At 35.8% G+C, this 21,931-nt stretch overlaps 1 protein-coding gene across 1 annotated transcript; it reads left to right on the forward strand.

Moving 5' to 3' along the window:
• The first annotated feature begins 297 nt into the window (after nt 1–297).
• cfap300 (cilia and flagella associated protein 300) lies at nt 298–18,753 on the forward strand. The gene is made up of 7 exons (XM_028801314.2): nt 298–449; nt 1,170–1,251; nt 2,479–2,551; nt 5,196–5,353; nt 7,581–7,753; nt 14,257–14,323; nt 18,516–18,753. The coding sequence occupies exons 1-7, from the start codon at nt 340–342 to the stop codon at nt 18,648–18,650; spliced, it is 798 nt and encodes a 265-aa protein (XP_028657147.1). The 5' UTR covers nt 298–339; the 3' UTR covers nt 18,651–18,753.
• Nucleotides 18,754–21,931: the final 3,178 nt, after the last annotated feature.

Below are 21,931 nucleotides of genomic sequence, written 5' to 3' on the forward strand. Positions count from 1 at the left end.
CTGCACCTATTTAAAATACTTTTATAATCGGCATTCGAAGGAATCTGCCAACAGTATCATATTTAACAAACCCTGGTTCTTAATCTTAACAAATTAAAATTTGTAATACGGGATAGTCTAATTTTACTTCTAACAAATTCACCGAGATTTTCGGAAGTCATTATAATCTACTTGTATAGTTCTTCATCGCGTGAAATTGCAGAAACCAAATGTCTTACTAGTACGGGTATTCCGCGCATGCGCGGTTCAAGTCGTGCCCCGTAACGAACGCGCACGTCTAGTTATTAATGTAAGTGCGCGCACGTTCCGTTACCAAAGTAACAAAGACGCTAGAGAAACATGTCTGCTGTAATGTCTTCACGAGTAACAAAGTTTACATTTAAAGAGTTGTCAAATAAATCATTTTCCTTCCTTCAGAACAGACATTTCTCTGAGCTCCTAATGAAATGGTGAGTATGTTGTTTGTTTCTTTTTTCCAGATGAACTGTTTTATTATCTTGTGAAAAATACTGTACAGCTGAGTTTTAACGGTTGTGTGACAGCTTTTTGTTTTTTTCTAATATCTAATATTAAATAGCACGATTAAAAAGTTTTCTACCAAAACGTGCGCAATGGTTTAATTGCAAGATTAACTTTGCTCCCTGGTGAAAACTAGTTAAAGCAAAGATTTGTATTATTGGTCCTTAAATCACGAAGTGGCTTTTAATTTTAAACAAACGTACCTATATTTTATAAAGAAGGCCAATGCCTTCCTTTAAGTAAATTAACGAGTTTCCACTCGGTCTCCATCTTTATCTCTCCCCCTTACTTTTGTTGCAGTGTTTTTCAAAGATTCGGACAAACGTCTCAAAATCTTCTCTAAGGTGCATTGCTGTTTCGATCAGTGCGTGTACATCATTAATTCACTAAGTTTGAAACATTTGACGATGAACTCTTTCTGACTAACGACTTTAATACATATTACTATATATTTATTTTTATAATAAAAACAGACTGACTAATCAACTTTATTGTCTTAACAGACTGGCTAATATTAATTAATGAGCATTTCGTGAGCAGCTTTCGCATTTACCCTGTGATTTATAAATTCCTTTATGGGAAAAGTTGTCATCATACTTGAGTTGAAATTCCCTGAAACATACTACACTATTAATTTAAAATATTTGCAGGTCAATGCTTGGAAGAATCACTGCATATGCGTTCAGTTTTGATCAAGATTTCAAGGTATATGAAAAAGACCATTTTGTATGGGTAAGTTAAACAATTTGTACTATTAATAAATATGATTTTGTTTTACATTACACAGTTGATGTGTTCAGTTGTTAATAAGTTTTATGCCATATATTAAAATTTTTTGAATAAATTAGTTATTGCAACAGCAACATTCAGAACACGCATAGCAGACGTTTTTTCCCATTTTGCTGGTATCTTTTACATCAATAACACCAGACATACATCTGAGATATATCATTTTAATTATTGTTACCTGGACACAGCAGGTATATAAAACAAGAGTTCTAATAAAAAGAAGCCTATACAGCAGCAGGTATATAAAGCAAGAGCTCTGATAAAAAGAAGCGTATACTGTACAGTATATGCATTTATTTACACATGTCATGCTTCAATAAGGGTTTCTTTTGTAAGTAGAAAGTACAAACTTCATATATTTAGTTACTCAGGCAGCAGAATTTAGTATAATGGCTGTCTTGTTATATTCTATAAGTTCTTTGTTCTTGGCAATGTAAGGAGATGATAAAGAATAGTAAAGCCTTTGGCTGCTAAAATGTTTCACAAAGTAAACCAAGTAAGTGCCCATTCGAGACTGATTTTGATGACAAGCAGCAAGTAAGGGCTGGTATGGAATGTCTAGATTTGAGTACTTAGAAAGTAATTCCTCAGGGCGTTGCACTCAGAATTACATTTACTCTGCTATCAAGGTTTGCCTATATATGCTTTTTATGTTAATGTAAATATTGTTTTTCTATTATAAGGTTGTCTGGTGTTTTGAAGTTTTATTTTCTCTCTCTCCCTATTCTCAAATAAAAAAATATATATATTTTAATTTTTTTTGTTCAGAAGATACCATCATTAAACTGCTTTTCTTAACTAGTTCTGAACACAAATTCTGTATATATTTTTTAACATACATACATACATACATACATGCAGGTTCTAAGTGTGTCACACTTCACTGAAAGCTTCAGATATTGCTAAATTTGTCTCTTTACAAAAATCCCACTTGACAAATATTTTTGCAGTAGTATATAAGCAAAGTATAATCTGTTAAAGTTTTAAAGATGTACAGTATTTGTATCGCATGTGATTCTACACAAAATCACTTTAATGCATTTTATTGTAAGACTTGCCTTCAAAATCTTCTTGATGAACCCATGTCTGGTTAAAAGTGAAAGAAATACATTTAATTATGACAGTTTTGAAAAATAAATCTTTATAACTGTAAATATTTTAATATACTAGGACTTCTTTAATGATCCACATGTAACATCTGTATTGAAAACATTGGACTCCTCTGGACATTGGGAAGCATTAGGTAAAAGTATACATTTATTCAAAGTTTTGATATTTCTTCACAAATAGTAGTTTAGATCATTTTATCTGTAATATGATTAGAACTGTGTTTGGGTTTCCTGTTGAATCACACATCCATACATTATCCCATACTTTACCAAAACAAGAAATGTCCTTTTCTTAATTGGTTGTGTTCAAGTGTATGCCTTCAGCATTGCACTCTAGGAAGAAGCTATCCTGGATGTGCTCACAAGACAAGTTTAGATTGACTGGCGACCCTGTGTGTGCAGGAGTTTCTGCTTTGTGCAGATCGCTTCTTTAGTGCACTGAAACCGTCTGCAAACCAGAATTAGATTAAATGTGTTTTGTAATGTTATGCGCTTTCTTATGTTATATGTTTTCCTTTGTATCTCCTGATTTGTTTATGAAGTAAATTTCAGTCTGTCAGTCATTGTCCAACCCGCTATATCCTAACACAGGGTCACGGGGGGTCTGCTGGAGCTAATTCCAGTCAACACAGGGCACAAGGTAGGAACAAACCCCGGGCAGGGCACCAGCCCACTGCAGGACACACACACCCACACACCAAGCACACACTAGGGACAATTTAGGATCGCCAATGCACCTAACCTGCATGTCTTTGGACAGTGGGAGGAAACTGGAGCGCCCGGAGGAAACCCAAGTAGACATGGGGAGAACATGCAAACTCCACGCAGGGAGGACCCGGGAGACAAACCCAGGTCTCCTTACTGCGAGGCAGCAGTGCTACCACTGCACAACCATACTGCCTTAGTGCATTTCATTATAAAGTAAATTAGCAGGAAACACTGTGCTCACCAGTTAATCAATATTCAGTAACTCAGATTCTAAAATACATAGTTTCTTTTTGATATACAGTACTGTATATGTTGAGATACATCGTTAACAAGAAGTAATCTAATTTAACTGATTCATTTTTTTTATTTGGAGTTTCAGTAAAATGTTGTAGTTTTAATATTATTCACTCCCAGTTCATAGTTTTTTGTAGAAACATTAATCAAATGTCAGCTATTCCACAATATGTCTTGATTTGAATAGAATATAATTCCACAGCTAGTATTTTTATTTAAAAAGTACAAATGTTTCACTGCATAGAGTTAGTATGTTGTAGTAGTAATAATAATAGTGATTTCAATGCCTTTTGCTTAATTTTTCTGATGACTGGATGCTGTTTGCACTTTTCAATCTAGCGAGCCTCTCACTCTGCTAACTAAATGTAAGGAAATTGTGTGTGTACAATTTTTATAATTTAAACAAACCATTATATTATCTTGATTTACAATTTTAAAATTGACAGCAAAAACTAAATCTCTATTATAAAAAAAAAATCTTGGAAGGAGACAAGATGTGATTGTCTCAGAGACATTTCCACATCCCGCGAGACGAGTCTTCGTCCCAAGCGATGTAACCACACCCGGGGCCGGTGGCCTCATAAGACAAGAGCTTATGCAAGGAGATTTGAAAAAGTCTTGCGTGGTTATGTCAGACACATTTCTTGTAGAGAGAGAAAGAAACGATATTCACTCACGGGCAGTGATATGTTGTCACAATGTAATTCCAAACACTGAATCAAAATTCAATGCGATATTGATGAAAAGATAAAAGTGAAAAGAGATTGAATATATGGGCATAGGAGATATGACAGAAGTGCGCTGCGCAAAATGCAGATCACGCGGCACGGCAGAAGCAGCAAGCCAGCAGCTGATCGAGCAAAGAGGAGGTGAAAAAAAAAAAAAAAAAACTGTATGTGTTTCCAAATGTATCGCTGTTTAAGAAGGAGTGTTGGAGGAGCAATCGCGTCTCCTTGGAGTACATTCAGCCCCCCTCTTCACAACATGTGCGTCAGAGATGCACAGTGGTTGGCGCATAGCACAGGCAGGGGGTGGGCGAGTGAAGCGAGCAGGGGGCAAAGCCCCTTAGTATATACCTACAATAATGTATAACATGCCTGTCTTATAAGTAGAAGTGTTTTAAAATAATATACTGAATATATTTACATTCCACCAGTTTGGTTCTCTTTCTGTTAATACTGGCATGCTCGAAAATGTGTAAATTTCTGTTTTGAAATGTGTGGTTCTTGCTTTTATATCTTTTCAAAGAAACCAAAGTGTATATGTTGAAAAGAATGAGAATGAGAATCAAGAAGATGTCCCAGTTAGTTCTGGATATGCTTACTCACTCTTTTATCAGTATGGTCACCCACACTCTACAGGCACCTACACATTAGCCATTTTAAAATAGTGGCTGTTCAGTAAAATGTATTTGGACGGCTTTGTAAGTGTCTCTAGTTGAACAAAAGCTTAGGAGCAGCAAAGTTGCCGACATCTTCTAGTCACTTGCTGCAGGGAAATATGTTTTCTTTGTAAAATGACTAAACTATTGAATTTGCTAAGCTTGTGGAATATAGATGAGCATGATTTATAACATTTGTACAGATATACATTTTATTTTACTGTTTGGATTGATTGCAGTTTAATTGTATATTTTTGTACAGTAGTTGTAAACCAGGCAATTTAAAGACTATTTAGATCTACAGTATAATATTGACAAAGAAATAGTAACAGTAGAAGTGACTATAAAATAAATACTGTTTAAAAACAATTGTATTTTATTTAAATTATTTACAGCTTCTAAAGTGACCAAGGTTGAAGCTGAAACTGTTCCATGCACAGCCATTTCGTTGTCATTATTTGATTCCTTATATACTGCTGAAATTGTAAGAAAAACAGGCCATATTGTGAAGTGTTTTGATGAAGAATATGGAGAATCTGATGAATTACGAAAGGTGGGTAATATTATAGGGAACAGTGCATTATATAACACTGTAAATAATTAAGTGTATAGGTTATGTTTTAAATGGATTATGCACCAGTATGTTTGTATACTAGCTATACACAGAACATAATATCTGTACAATCATTTAGATGAGGGCATACATTTTTCAAATTATAATTTTTACAAAGAATTGCCATTAAGCTTATGTATGAACTGATTTAGTTATTGGCAATCACCTTCAAACATACTGCCCATGCCGCAGTGATGTTATCGAAACACTCTCCTGGAGTTAAATTGAAAGCTCAAAATGTGTTTTTCTTTTGTAGAATTAAAAAAAAACAGCACTGACGAACTTTCCATAAGTTTTGCTTCATGCTTTCTGTTGCTTTTAAATCTTCACCTTCTTGTGTACATTTTTTTTTTTTTGCATCTCAGTTGCCTTCTCCTCTTTGTCTTTTCTGGCCTCATCTTTAATTTCCTTTTCTTTCACTACTTCACCTATTTCTGGCAATTCAGAGCATTATCAAAGCAGGATCTTTGTCACTTGTATCTTCATACTTTCTAAATGTTCTTGTACTTTCCTGTGGTGACATACTCTGTACATATACAGTGTATACATTAGTCTTTAAGTTATTGAACCAACTTATTCCAATACAGAGTCATGGGAGGTCAGAGCCTATCTAGCAACATCAAGAATAAATTGTGGTGGGGTGCCAATCCTCCTTTGGGCACAAATATCAAAAATCACAATCAAACAATGTAAAATGTACTGGTTTTCCACAGTATTGATCATGTATCAGTATTTTCAATGTTCTCTAAGAACCAGCTACATAAACAATATGAAAGTATGTATATTCATGCAGTATTTCAAATATAGTTTTGAGCAGAGTTGTAAAGAAATTTCTTTTTCAATGAATTGCACTACATATTAAATTGTGCTAAGATGGAAAAATATAGTTTGTTCCTGCGTTGCGTCCTGTGTTGCCTGGGATTGGCTCCAGCAGATCACTGTGACCCTGTGTTAGGATATAGTGGGTTGGAAGATGAAAAATATAGCAGAAGATGTGGGAAAGTATCAGAAGAGACTCAGTCAGGAGGCAAGCAAAGATTATAACTGGAGTATCAAAATGTGAGCGCAAACATCATTCGAGAAGTATCAAAAGTCGAAAGGAAAACCAGTTTTTTACAAACAAAGAAAACTTAGCAGAATACACTGCAAGAATCAAAGGCTGTTATCCGCAGTCTTGGATAGACATGACATAAAAGACAACCCTTTATCCCATTGCCTTGGTGGCATCATGTGAGGCAACCTCTGGGTTGTTACTAAGGAAACCCATTAACAAATGGAAGTGAGTACCAGTAAAGAAAATGGCGATGAAACGATAAAAATACACAAATCTTGAAGAAGTGTCAAAACCAAAAACACAATAAGGGAGAAAAAAAATTCATGGAAAGATCAGAATAAACTAAATATGAAACACAACAGATAATATCAGTAAGAGTATATAGATTATATCTGTATATTTATGACTGTCAATAATAAAATTCAATTTTTTTCCAAGTTTCTTTCAAAAAAAGTAGCATTTAAATTAATTTTTCTAATATTTTAAATTACGGTGTGTGTATATACAGTATATACTGTACTCTGTGTGTGTAGGTGGGTGTGTGTGTGTGTGTGTGTGTGAGTGTATTCTACATTTGTTGATTGCAGTGTGAATTATGTTACCTTCTCCATACTGACAGTGTATTACTTGAAGTTGAAATTAGTGGCAATAGGAATTAAATCAAGAGTAACAAACTATGTTTAGTAATACAGCATTACAGGAGACCTCAGTAATTAATTTGAACTAAAGAAAGCCAGAAAACAGAAATAAAACTTGCAGCAATAATATTACCAAATGTAATATTATGCAAGCATAATTCCACCTAAATATGCATACTTAACACTTTACATTCTTCAGTGTTAAATTGACTCATTTTATGGAGAAGAATGTTCATCCTGGTCTTGCTCAGTACATACAAAACAGAATTGAGTTGAACAGTGTCCTTCTAATAATACTCTGCCAATATTTATACATTCTTATTTATACTGGTGTTGAAGAGAGGCAAAATGTTGCATGTTAGTCAGACATGTAATTAAGAGTTTCACTTTGCTTTGTATATGTGGCAATACTACTACTTCTACTAAGAAAGGTTTTGTTTTATATAATGTTTTCATTCATTTCTCAATCTTAAAGATGCTACTTGTGGAAGACTCAGAAAATTCTGAAGTAATCAGTCAATCAGACCGGCAAGAATTTATTTTTCAAATTTTTAAGCATTTCTGCCTTGGAGGTTTGCTTTGTCAGTATGAAGACACTATTGAACCCTACCTAGAAATAACACAATCTGTTTACAAGGACATTGTTAGGTAAGTATAGCACGATATGCACCTTTTAGTTATTTAAATAATTCATGCATAAGACTTAAATTCAAACACAAATGAAACTGATGTTTTAGAATGCAGTTTTCTTTAATTGTTCTGCAGTGGTTTGATTACTGCTGCCTTATATTATATCTTTTATATATAAAAATGCTATCGTGGCTGTTCATTTGTCTGTCCAGGATTTAAAATCACCTGTAGCTCGCAAACCATTTGACCTATTGATCTGAAATTTGGTACACATATACTACGTGACGTCTACGATCTGCTTTTGGGGTGATGATTGACCTTCAAGGTTATTCCTCTTTTTTTTATTTTATTTTTATTGTAGAATCAACTCTTGGCAGCAGTTAACAGGGCGGCCGTGCGGCGCCTACGTACAGGTGCCATTTTCATCCCTACAACCTTCGCCATCACTTCCCCTACCTCTTCATATCTTAAATCATTCTTGAGGCAGATTGAAGACTTAAGTGCCAGCTTAAGTGAAAAATAAAAGAAAAAATACTAGGTAATTGCAACACAAACACTGACTTAATCAGTTTTAACATGAAAAGATGCCAACGAAGGAAGAGAAGAAGTGGGTCACTAGGGTGGAGAAAAGAAGAGCTGCTCAGGAAGCAGCAAGCGCATCAACCTCTGAGCAAATGAATGCTAAACATACAGAGAAAGAGGATGAAAACTATGAATGCTCAAGTAAAGTGTATTTGCAGTGCACCGTTACTGGTTATATTATCTAATGAGCAGATGTATGATGAACTATAAGGCAGTAGATGCTCTTCCCAGTCTATAGGAGTAATAATTCCTCAGGGTGCTAGTGGGCAGCAGTATTATTCCACTTCAAGGATTATAGTTCGTTCAGAGGTTCCTTGAACTTTCGTATTTGCAGGAATGAGTCAGTGAGTGAAAACAATGTGACTCAGAAATTCATCCTTTAGCCTTTAGTAATACCTGAAGTACTCCTGGGACTAGCCTTATAATGGTCTTCTCTTCCTCAGTCAAATGAGCATGGAGTTAGGAGAGTAGCAGACGCAAAGGTTCATCTGGTGAGGAGAAAATGAGAAAGCCTGGGAGGTAGAAGGAATGTTTTTGGTCAGATAGCTAAGAAAATTATTGAAGGCTGATAGGGGCCATATTGCCATGTGTACTGTACATACTCTTATCTGAAGTGTACTGGTGTCTGTCTGGGTACAGGGCCACACAACAACTATATATTTCTTGTATAACCCAAAATCACACAAGGAATGCCTCAATGGACTTTAGTAGGCCATGTTTTTTGCTAGCCCCCAGCCTTGACTCTCAAAGAAGACAAGAGAAACTTCCCAAAAAAATACCTTGTAGGGAAAAAAATGGAAGAAATCTCGGGAAAGGCAATTCTGAAAGAGACCCCCTTCCAGGTAGGCTGGGAGTGCTGTACGTGTCAAAAAATGGGGGAAATACAACACACAAAACGGAACACAAGTAATCCTCATCACTGAGCTAAATGGCCAATCTATCATTGCCAGCTTAGAAATACAATACAATAGTGCAAAATATCTATCTATCTATCTATCTATCTATCTATCTATCTATCTATCTATCTATCTATCTATCTATCTATCTATCTATCTATCTATCTATCTATCTATCTATCTATCTATCTATCTATCTATCGAAAATGCTATTACAGAATCTGCTCTTATTTACATGTCTATTTCATGAGCATAAGTTTTTGACTCCCAAGCTTTATACGTATAAATTGCATCATTCTGTGTATAGAGTGTTGTGCAGGGTTGTGATGCTACCTCAAAGATCCAAAATCCTGGATCTAAATTCTTTGGATTAGACCATGGGCTGAAACCCTCTTCAGTAACACCTAGGTTTAGCATGTATTTGACTTTCAGCTCCACCCCGGCCTTTTTTGCCTTGGGGAGCCTATAAGGGCATTCTTGAATCAGTCAAGCGCAGTGAGGGAAGTCAGTCTGGTTTTGGTATTGACACCACCAATGAAGGCAATAGATAATTCTAACTCGTTTCTTTGAGAGGTCTTTAATTCTTTATGAAATTCAGATCAAACTAATTTACAAAGAGAGTTCTATCTATCTTAGAGTCAGAGGAGTGACCTTCCTTTCCCTCCACAGTTTTAAAAGATTGGTCTTTTGAAATTCTGTTAGTGCTGTTAAAACAGCAGGGACAGTGTTTTCTGGGTCCGATATATATAAGACCATATCATCTGCATATAAAGAAATTTTCTGTTCCAGTCCTTCTCTGACAATCCCCTTTATCTGATGAGAATTTCGGCAGTGAACCGCCAGTGGTTCAATAGCGATTGCAAACAACAGTGGCGACAAGGGACATCCTTGTCTGGTACCACGTTCTAGTTTAAAGTAGTCTGAGCAAATTTTATTAATACAAACTGAAGCTTCTGGACTGGTATACAGTAGTTTAATCCAAGCACAAATATTCGGGCCAAACCCAAATTTCTCCAATGCAGTGAAAAGGTAATTCCATTCGATCATGTCAAATGCCTTTTCTGCGTCTAATGATAGTAATATCTCTGGGGTGTTTGATTTTGCTGGTGAATATATAACATTAAACAAGCGTCGGAGATTTGAAGATAGATGTCGGCCTTTAATAAATCCAGTTTGATCTTGTGATATTACCGAGGGCAGCACTTTCTCCATCCTTCTAGCTAGGATTTTTGAGAGTATCTTAACATCATTATTCAGGAGTGAAATTGGTCTATATGATGCACATTGTAACAAGTCCTTATTTTGTTTAGGAAAGACGGTGATTAATGCTTGTCGAAATGATTAATGCTTCTGTAAATGTTACCAATAAGAGTGGAGCTAGCTGAGTGGAGAATTTCTTATAAAACTCTACGGGGTAACCATCAGGGCCTGATGATTTCCCGCTTTGTAGTGACTTTATAGCGTCTAGTAATTCTGTTAGCGTTAGAGGTTTATCTAGTTCCTCAGCACTTAAAGCATCTATTTGTGGTATTTGTGAATTATCCAGAAATGCATTAGATTGCGTGTTGTCTTCTTTGGGCTCAGTGGAATATAAAGACTTATAGTAATCTCTAAATGTGTGCATTATTTTATTATGGTCGATGATTTCTTCTCCATTCTTGTTGGTGATTACTGGTATTGCATTGTGAACTTCTTGTTTATGAATTTGTTGAGCTAAAAGCTTATTAGCTTTTTCTCCGTGTTCATAGTAATGCTGTCTAGACTTATAAATAAGTTGTTCAGTTTCTTTAGTTGTTAAGATGTTAAGTTCTGTATGCAGGGCCTGCCTTTTCCTGTGAAGAGCTTCACTTGGACGCCTGGCTTGTTCTTCATCTATTCTAGTAATTTCATTTCTTAGCTCTGACACTTTCTTGGTTTCTAATTTATTTCTATGAGAAAGATATGAAATAATCTGGCCTCTTAGGAAGGCCTTTAGAGTTTCCCAGAGTGTTCCTGCAGAAACCTCTGTAGACGTGTTTGTCTCTAGGAAGAAGCTGATTTGTTTGGATATAAATTCTGTGCAGTTCTCGTCTGCCAATAAAAGAGGGTTAAGACGCCATCTGTGAGGTGAGTACGAGGGGCTTATTGATTTTAGCTCCAAGACTAGAGGGGCATGGTCAGAGATAACAATTGTGTCATATTTGCATGATTTAATTGTAGGCAGGAAATTATTATCTATAAAAAAATAATCAATTCTTGAGTAGCTATAATGCACTGGTGAGTAGAACGAATATGTTCTTGAGTTTGGGTTAAGAAACCTCCAGGGGTCTGATAAGTTGTGATCATTTAAAAACTGTGTAATTATCTTTGCAGTATTCTGGTCTTAGAATTAATCTGAATAAAAGTATACTCTTTCCAGTGAACTCACAAGCATATAATAATAAATTAGACACCCTACCTTTTACCATAGCAGATCAGTTTAAATACCTAGGGGTAAATATCACAAGTAAACATAAAGCTCTTTATCAACAAAATTTTGGCGTCTGTATGGAAAAAATTAAGCAAGACTTGCATAGATGGTCAACCCTTCATCTCACTCTAGCCGGAAGAATTAACATCGTTAAGATGAATATCCTTCCTAAACTTCTCTTTTTATTTCAAAACATTTCAATATATATCAATAAATCGTTTTTTAAACAGTTAGATTCAATAATAACCTCATTCATTTGGAACTCAAAACACCCACGTATCCGAAGAGCGACCCTACAAAGACCTCAGGCAGAAGGTGGCATGGCTTTACCTAATTTTCAGTTTTATTACTGGGCAGCAAACATACAAGCCATAAAAACCTGGACACCAAACTAACATCATTTTGGACAAAAATTTTTAAGTGCCTCTCAGACAGCCTTAGTATCACAATCCCTCCTAACCCACTAACAGCTGTGTTTGGTGTCCTTCCAGATGGACTTGAATTGGAGAAGGACAAACAAACGGTGATTGCATTCACTACACTCTTGGTACGCAGACTTATTTTGTTAAATTGGAAGAATCCTAATTCTCCTCTTAAGTCAGTGGGAAACTGATGTTTTATATTATTTGAAATTGGAAAAAATCAAATTTTCAGTTAGAGGATCTGTACAAAATTTTTTCAAAACTTGGCAGGATTTAATCAATATTATTTTAGAATAAGAGAATTAACTATTATTGCATTTAACTCCCTTCTCCATCTCTTATTTATATAGATATTTACTTCTCCCCTTCTTTTGTCTAATGTTGCCTTATTAAAAAGCTTAAAGCAATTTTCCTTTAGCTAAGCTCTCCTTCTCAGGGGTGGGGTTTGATTTGTCTTCAAATTTGTTGGGTTATAAATTGATCTGTTTGTATGGAATGATTACAATGAAAATTAATAAAATAAAAATATTAAAAAAAAAAAAAAAAGATTGATCTGATAAACCTTGTCTTTAGGAGGTTGATTAGACTGATACACTAAGTAATCAATCAATTCCTGTCATTCTTTGAACTCATATAGCCTCTGCCAGTGAGTCAGCAATTTTGAATGGGTAGTTGGAATTAACACCACAAGACATAACCTGTTCCCCATGTTGAAACTCTCTCAGGACTGCCCCACTGTTAATGATGGCAGGTGAAAAAAGACTCAAACAGCACACCAGGGTGCAAAAAATCTGCCAGTGCTGTGGTTGTAGAAAAAGAAACAAGAGATGTTGTAGAGCACTGGATGATTTTCTGGTCCGTAATGAACAGGGATTTCTGGTGGCTTGGCTCTTTTTATAATGGAAGGCAGGAAGGGGTGGGCTCTGGAGAAGATGTGAGTGGATGTGATGCCATTGCTTTTCCAGTCTAGAGGTCTCTGGACTGTGGACATAGAGGGAGGAAAGTATTCTTTTTTTTTTTTTTGGAGCACTGAAAATGGTACCCAAGCACTCGGGCATCACTATCCATTTTCTGAACCTGCTTTTTTATTTGTACCAACTTGTGGAAAGCTTTAGACTTTTGCAGCAGATTTGGGTGCAAGGCAGGAACTGACCTAGACATAATATTTTACTGTGGCAGACACACAGCAATGCTGACTTAAGTTGTGTCTATTTTAAATCACTAAACACTCCTTCCATCATTCAGGAATAACAACCATCCATTCATTATCTAATTCTGTTGATTCTACTGTATTCTGTTGCAGTATGATTCACAGATATTGGCTTATCGATCAGTGAGACATTTGTCTTTTTATTCTTTGTGTTTTAGGATTTGTTTGTTTTTGGGAGGAGGGCTGGGGTTCTTGTCTTCTTAGGAAGTCAAGGCTCTGTCAAAAAACAGGGCCTGTTAAATCTGTTTTAGGCATTTCCTGTGTGATATTTGTTCAGGTCTGTACAAGAAATAAATTGTTGTTATTATGAGCAATTGAATATTGACCACAACTGAAACGAAACTCTTGCTAATGTCTCAAATAAATCCACTTTATCAATAAGTTTAACTGACATTACCTTCCTCTCTAGACTCACCTTTTCACCGAAATGACACTGTTAGAAAGTGCATAACAGCAGTTAAAAGCAAAATGATAGAGACTGACTAAATGAGCACTGCCAAAACAGTCTTAGATAGCCTTGTCTCCCATTGGTATGTCTACTTACAGATGTTATAGCTCACTGTGCCACTCCATGTTGTGATTATGTGACAGTCAGTAAAACATCATATAGTTTTCCAAAGCTTTTTAGCAAACTATACTCTCAGAGTAATGTAGCAGTATTTTGAAGGCAATGCATTATGTATTGAAATAATGGGTGAAAGTAATCACAAATATTGCTGATTAATTTTGCTAATTTTTCTATAATGCCACAGAGTGAGTTTGTATAATGCATTGGATTTATAATACAACTATGTTCTGTTAAACCTAGAAGTCTATTCTTTGTGGATTGAAACACAATAATGGAAGGAGAATAAAATATGATTAGTGTTTTAGTTTTTTTTATGCTGATTTGTTAAACTTTATTTAAAAGTACTTACTAATAATGCTGGCCTAACAAAAATGTTCATTTATTTTCTTAACAGTGTTTATAAAGATTCAGAAACAAAAAAACTTAACATTATCTCCTGTGTATTTAAGGTGTCTGCATATGTAAGTATTGCTATGATCATTTTTAAACATCTTTTATATTTTATTGTATTTGATATTGATATTAGTTTATCTGAATACTTATACTTTCTAGGAAGTTAATCTGCTTGGTTGACTGCTCTCTTGCATCCTGGGGAATGTAACAATACAAAATGGCCAATGCAAGTGTAAACTCTGTCAGGGTGTGCTATGGCACAACTCTTATCTAAAAAGGTATAAAACTGCTTACAGTCCCAGTCCTGACCTGCATTTACACCTCAGTATGTAGACATTCTAGAAATAATCTAATTATTTTCGCCCAGCAGTATACTGCATACTGTTAGGAATAATTTACACTAGACAAAAGTTACAGTAATGAGTATTATCTTCTATAGTTAAGAGAATAAGAGTGGTATTCCTGAAATTTAAAACTTCACAGTCATGGGGTGCTGCTATGTTCTCATGATATGTGCTTTGTTTAATAAGAGTGTAATTAGTAATTTTATTTAATAACCATGTCTCCCTGAATTGCTTACAACTGCAGCCAGTGGTACAAAAGTTCAAGCATAACAGAGATCCTAAAACTTTTCAACTACATCCACTTAGATTTGGCAAATTCCCCAAATTCACAAAACAAATTGTCTGCACTTTGAAAGTGTTTTTATTACAACAAAACAAAGCTGAACATTGTTTAACAGTAGTTTTTGCCCCTATCTCTTCTAATAATAATTCATTACATGTATATAGCGCTTTTCTCACTACTCAAAGTGCTTTCACACAGGGAAGACCCAGGACACGGACCCATGATCTCTTTACTGTGAGGTAGTAGTAGTGCTACCGCTGTGCCACCTGAAGGGATACTAGCTGACTGTTGGGCTAAACTCAGAAAAATAAATTGCTACAGTGCAGGAAAAAATTGATCAGTCTTTGGGTCTAGACTTTTGCAGTTATTATTCCACACACATACGGATTGCAGTTTATGCATATGTAAGATATAAATTGAAATTTGGCAATGATTATAATCCATACAGGTTTTTTAATGTGGTCTTAGAAAATCATTCGTTTTACAGCATATGAATTTATTCCCCCTAAGTGCCCTACCAGTTGCTGTCTATTCAGTTTCATCTCTCTCTTTATTGTCATGTCCTATATCTATTGTAGCAACTTCTTACCAGTTTATTCTGGCAAATATACAACTGACGAGGCTTATTAACACTTTCACAGTTAGACATATTGCTGGTATAATGAGGGGCAGTCAAGCCTACAAGCTTAGAAAATTAACAAGCAAATCCCTGATTAATAATAAAGTATAGAAAAAAATGCAAAAGCACTATAACTGACTTTTAAGGTGCTAGCTATAAATAACCAAACCACTCGGGGTCAAATGGAAATGTGCAACACACTGGTGAGGACATTTAGACTTCATTCAACAGCAGTTGAGTCTCAAAAAAGGAACATGTCGACAGTCTCAAGACATGAATCACTATACAGGTTCGTTCAGCACGCAATGACTTTCATTTCAGGTTTGGTGTTGTGGTGTACTGCTAGCAATTGCTACCCCCTCAGCCAGATACTTTATTTAAAAAAAAGTTTGTTTAATGACTCAAGTGTTGGGGCAAATGACAGCATGCCCAAATTGTGAAAAAATAACTTGCTTAAATAATACCAAATGTATCCTTTAAGGCCTTTTGAAGCTGTTAGTAATTTAATATGGACATTGCATTCAATAAACCTAAAGTCTACAGGAAATGATTAATTAATTTTCACATATTGTTCTTTTTAACAAACAAGAAATGTTATTAACAGAAACCGAAAAAGTCATTTACAAGAAATCATTCAGTTTCTAATTTTTCAGATTTAATTTTTGTTTTCATTTAAAACATTTTCATTCTGTGTGATCTTTGATTCATACTTATGCCATCCATTATAAACTGACAGCCAACTCTGATACTTTAGAAGCTACTATCAACTTGTACTTTTGTAATTGGTGGTATCCATATTGGTTTCAGTGTACTCTGACTGCTTTGTTTTATACTTTGCCTGTAATAGTTAGCATCAAGATTTCAATTTTTATTTAATTATGATTCTTTCAGCAATATCAAAATTTATTCAAAGAAGTAGTTTGCAAAATAAATACTAAATTAAAACTTTGCTTATACATAATTAATATAAAGCAGCATGACAAAATAATCTAAATAGTAATGTGAAAAGTGTTGAAGGCTGACTGAAGTGAGAACTGTGACATCTTTGATATTATTATGCTACAGTATTTACATTTATCGATGTCACTACTGGATGGGCATGGTGGCACAGTGGCAGTGCCAGTGCTAGGTTATTTTTTGCCTGAGACCAAGCTTATTAGTGCACCAACTGACTGTTCGGTAGCTAACCCTAGTGGTTGTGTCTACCCTCCCGCCATAGCCCCTGTAATCTGCATCCTAAGTAAATGCTGATTTCTTCTTAATGGTGGCACTGGCCACCATTCTCCCTGTGTCTGTTTGGGTCACTGTCCAAAGATATGCAGATTAGGTGAATAGGTGATGCTAATATGGTCCTAGTGTGTGTTTGGAGAGTTGTGTGTGTGCGTGTGTGTGTGTGTGTGTGTTTGCCCTGCCATGGCCTTGTGCCTTATGCTAGCTACGATAGGCTCCAGCACCAACAACCACCCCATGACCGTGGTCTGGATTAAGCAGGTTAGAAAATAAATAAAATGATACTTCCTATGAACACTATAAACGATTATCACATTGCCAGGATCAAGGGTGCCACTAAGATGGAACCTGGCAGGGTTAAGACCATTGAAATACTCCAGAAAAGAGAGTGCATTGTCTGAATTGTTGAGGACAGGTGATCAGCAATGTGACTAACTTAAATTCTAAGACAAATGAGAAATAGGCAAGAGAGGGATGGTAAAGGTTTGTAGGACCTCCTGGGTAGCCGCCTGCTCCAGAAACTGGGTTCAGGTTGTCCATTCCTGGGTGAGTCCTGGAAGGACTTGCAGGTGTCCTGTTATTCTTACAAATGTAAGGCTGGCAGAGTTGTGTAGTGGTTAAGACTTTGGCATTTGGACTTGTGGGTTCAGATCCTGCCTGTGTCTAATTGGAAAACAAAAAGAAAAGTAAGCAAGTCAGCCTAATAAATAATAATAAAACAATGTATGGAACTCTGCTGCCACTCCAAATGAAATGGGCACTTGAAAACCTGCCTTTGAGAACCTGAGGATCACTACAACGAGCTCTAGCCTGTGGTCCTTTGTAGCATAAGTAGGGCAGTAACCGGCACCTGAAGTAATTGTAGACTCTGGGCAGAACCTCTGGGAGTTATTTAAAGCTGTCGCACATCCAGAAGCCTATTGAGTTTGAAATTAAGAGGTCTGATGTTGTGAAATTCCAACTGACAGTAAGATGGGGTCGGGGGTTAAAAAATGAACTGTTTGTGTGTAGTACTATAGCAGACAAGTCAACAAGCTACTTCACTGCATAAGAGTTATCCTAACAACAAAGGAGGCAGGCCCAGAGCTTCCATACCGCTCTTGTTTTATTTTCTTTCTCAATGTGTTTTGTCTTCTAATGATGCCATCATTTTTGTTTGTTCTTTTGTCTTCTTGGGATTTTCTTGAAAGTCACAAGGATAACATAATATCCTACAACTAACTTAATTTACTTCAGGGTTATGAGCGGCACAGATCTTATCCCAGAAGTATTTGGCACAAAGTAGAAAACAGGCTATTACAGGGCCATCCTTTTATTTAAATGTACTTCACTGATGTCTTAACCAGTGCCTCATTTACTTCTAATTCCACATGAGACTTGGTGCTCCCTATGTAGTCCAGATAAATTAGACTTTGTGAGAAAATATGCCATATTCTGCTTTGATGCTTTGTGTTTTATATGATGTAACTATTGTAAGGTTGCATATTAAATGCTTTCAATCATGATATAAGAAAGATTAATTTTTTGTTTCTCCTGTATTCAAGTGTACACTGATCTGTAAAGGTTGCTTCGCTTTACATAATAAATATTAACCAATCCTATTAAATGATTAGCCACTGTAAAAAAAAAAAATTGTTCTCTCATGTAGATAAAAGGTAATGTTTCTCTTTAACTGTGAGAGTGCTTACTGTGTTTCCATTTTATAATACATGGTGCTCTGAAACTTTCCGGATTAATCATATTTGTTATATTTCTAACCTCTTTGTTTTGTGCCTTATGTTCAGAGTGGACCCCGAATATGTTACCCTGCTAACAACGACCACCACCAGAATTTCGCCTATTTAGTCCTCGACCCTGTCAAACGACATGTATATGTCTTGCATCACAGTTTTGGAATAGGACTTCTTCCTGGGCAATAGCATTTCATGAAGTAAACTCATTTTATAATATTGAATTACATTATTTATATGCCTACACTCACCAGAATATTCATTTTATATATAATATATGTAATGCTTTTTTCACCACAATTGATTTTTAAAATAAAAAACAAACTTTTCTTATCTATGTTTAGCTTGGCTTATTTTAAAGCTGACTCCCATACTTTTTAGCATCAAGAATAAGCGCCATTTATCCACAAGACCATGGGTCGTCAGGACAGCGGAGAGAACAATTGGTTGTACCCTCCCAACTCTGGAACAAATCTACACCTCCCGATGCTGCAAAAAAGTAATAGACATTTCACAGGATTCATCACATCCCGGTCATTGCCTCTTCCAGCTTTTGCCATCGGGCAAGAGATACAGAGCAATGAAAACCAGGACAAACCGCCTTAAAAACAGCTTTTATCCAAAAGCAATCATGGCCCTGAACTCAGAATAAAACTGTTCCATATCATTCTCCCAAAGTGCAATATAGACCCTAAGTCAACCAGTGCAATTTGTATATATAACAAGTGCAATTTGTATATTTTGTAAAGTACTTTTATTACTATTTGGTTTGTTATTATTTTCTCTCTTCTTGTCTTTTTAACTCTTATGCCTCACACTGAGTTGACTGCACCTTCAATTTCGTTGTTCCTTTGTAAAAGTGACAATGACAATAAAGATTATCTATCTATCTATCTATCTATCTATCTATCTATCTATCTATCTATCTATCTATCTATCTATCTATCTATCTATCTATCTATCTATCTATCTATCTATCTATCTATCTATCTATCTATCTATCAACAGATTTGGTAGATGAGATGTCTAGTGATGGTTGGATTGAGTCTCTTCTCAGTTTTAGCCTTCCTGCTCCAAACCTAGATAAGCATCACCCTATAAACGTATAAAATCTCTGACAACCACAGCCAATCATCTGCGTGCATCTGCATCACAGTTAGATGTCTTAAAGTCGTGTATTTGTTTGATTTTGAATGAAACTATAAAGGAGTTACGTTTTAAATTGACAGAGGTGTAGTGTGAAAATTAAATCATTTATTTTGAAATCAGGCTGTGTATTGTATAGTTCGCTTCACTGATTCTGCATGGCAGTGACTTCTTTCTTTTGTTACAGTTGACAAACAGTAAGTTTTTTGTCATTGGTTGACTCTTTGAACTTGGGGGTGGAAAATGTCCTGTTTTAGCATTTATTTAATACTTTTGGTAAATGGGGAGGTTAAACTATAGGGGCAGGCCCTTATTCTCATACATTTTTTATACAGGATTGTAATTTATAAGAAATTGCATAAAGCTACAAAGCAAGCTTATATATTAGAAGCCTTGTTAAATAGGAAGACACAAAGTAACCTTTCTAATCCATTCTCCATGGTTTTACAGTTCCTCAAAGGGGATTAGTTAGGAACCATAATCATTCAGTACTTCGATGTATGGGAAAAGGGCAGAAATGCAGTTCCTATACACCACTGAGGCCGATTCTTGACAAAATGATTTTTCAATAGAATGAAGTGAAGTGATTTGCATAACAATTATGGGAACGGCATGCAACCGGGGTAGGAACAGGGAAAATACATCTTATTGCATAATATACAATTATGTGTAGCAGAATTTCATTGAATGGTCTTTGTCGAAGCGGAATCAGCATTTAGGTGTTGTTTTAATCTTTTGAAATGTGTTTGTTAAGTTGCCCCTGTGGAGCTATTCTTGTCTGTTAGAACATTTTTAATCTTTACAGAAAGAGAAGGAAGATACCTGCCTGGGTTATTTGCATGTTCCTCTAAAGATGAAAATGTAGATTTTTTTTTTTTTTTTTGGATGGCGCAGTAAGAGGGGCTTTACAGTAGACTGCTAATTCAAGAGCAAAGTTAAAAAATGTTAATAGCCTATTCAGAATAACTTTAGAAATATATTGCAGGTATATAAAGATTTTAAAGTATATTTGGATTTATACGTGTAAAGAGTCTAGAAAATGTAAGTACATCTGGAACAGTACAATGTCTTCTCTGACATTAGGCCATGCTTTTTATTATGAAATTGCACAATCCATACAAAAATCTGGCCACATCAATAAACATATCAGTTTTTTCAGAACATGCATTATGTTAAGAATATAGTGTGCTGGCTTTGTTCAGCGCACTTTCAGCTGAATATTAAAAGAGAGTGGCCAGACTAAAAAACACTAAGTGACAAAGAGCAAACTTTAATTTGTTCTTTTCAATGTGTGAGAAGTTAACATAATAAAAAGTGGATTCATGCAAGCAAGATCCAATAGCGTGACTGAACTTTAGAGGCCTTTTGAGCCCTGAGAGCCGTTGACCTCTGGTCTACCAGGATGGCAGCAGACACACTTACACCGAGGTGGTTTGAGAAGGTCCTGTTCTTAATGCAAATGTTAGTTCTCTTTTATTCTAGCAACATACAATAACATGTGGATACTACCTTTATAAACTGGAAGAATGCAATAAAGCCAAATGTTGGTAGTGTAAATGATAATGACTTTGTTCTTAACTTTCACTTTTACATGGAATAATTTTTTACAAATAGAAGAATTAAGACTTCATTTCAAATCATTTGCCACATTTCCAGATCTTATACTTGATTATCAGACCCGCTGCCCACTAATACATTTCAGCTTTTTTCATTGACTTCATTCTTTTCACATTACTACATTACAACTGCCCTACCTTGGAAAGCTTCTGTGCTGTATGTGGAAAGGAACATTTTTCTTGCAAATCTATTTTCCCCCCTTCGTTTCCTCCCACAATCCAAAACATGCTGTTAAGCTGGCGGTGACTCTGAAGTTCCCCAGCGTGAGTCAGTCGAGTTGCCCCTCCAGGGCTTTGGCATCGTCTGCTCACAGCACTCTAACTGGCTTAATGCAGGAATGGGCTTTGATTGTTCGAACTCCTGAACTTTATACACTGCAAAAGAAGATGAATTGGTTAATGGCTGAATATTTCCTCTGCGTAACCCATATTAATGCATCCCTGTGTGTGGCACTGTGATTCATACTGCTGCCTCATAACTCCTGACACCTGGCTTGCATTCTTGGTCAATTCATTACATGTGTACTTTTAGCATGCTCTCCTACTGTTTTTTCCCTAGATAGTTTGGTGTTCTCATATATCCCACAGTTGTGTATATTCGGTCAGGTTGACCTGGAATAAGTGTGGGTGTGTATGTCAATGGACCCTAGGATGGACTGGCATGCTATCCCATGATAATTCCTGCTTTGTTCTCAATGTTACCACCAG

The sequence above is a fragment of the Erpetoichthys calabaricus genome, chromosome 4 (assembly GCF_900747795.2).
Source record: "Erpetoichthys calabaricus chromosome 4, fErpCal1.3, whole genome shotgun sequence".
NCBI lineage: Eukaryota > Metazoa > Chordata > Cladistia > Polypteriformes > Polypteridae > Erpetoichthys > Erpetoichthys calabaricus.

Bases quoted from the DNA above. Each gene is read 5' to 3' on its own strand.
- cfap300 (XM_028801314.2), top strand. From the start codon at position 340: ATGTCTGCTGTAATGTCTTCACGAGTAACAAAGTTTACATTTAAAGAG. The intron at 450-1,169 runs GTGAGTATGTTG...AAATATTTGCAG, and splicing joins TCTGAGCTCCTAATGAAATG to GTCAATGCTTGGAAGAATCA. The intron at 7,754-14,256 runs GTAAGTATAGCA...TTTTCTTAACAG, and splicing joins GTTTACAAGGACATTGTTAG to TGTTTATAAAGATTCAGAAA.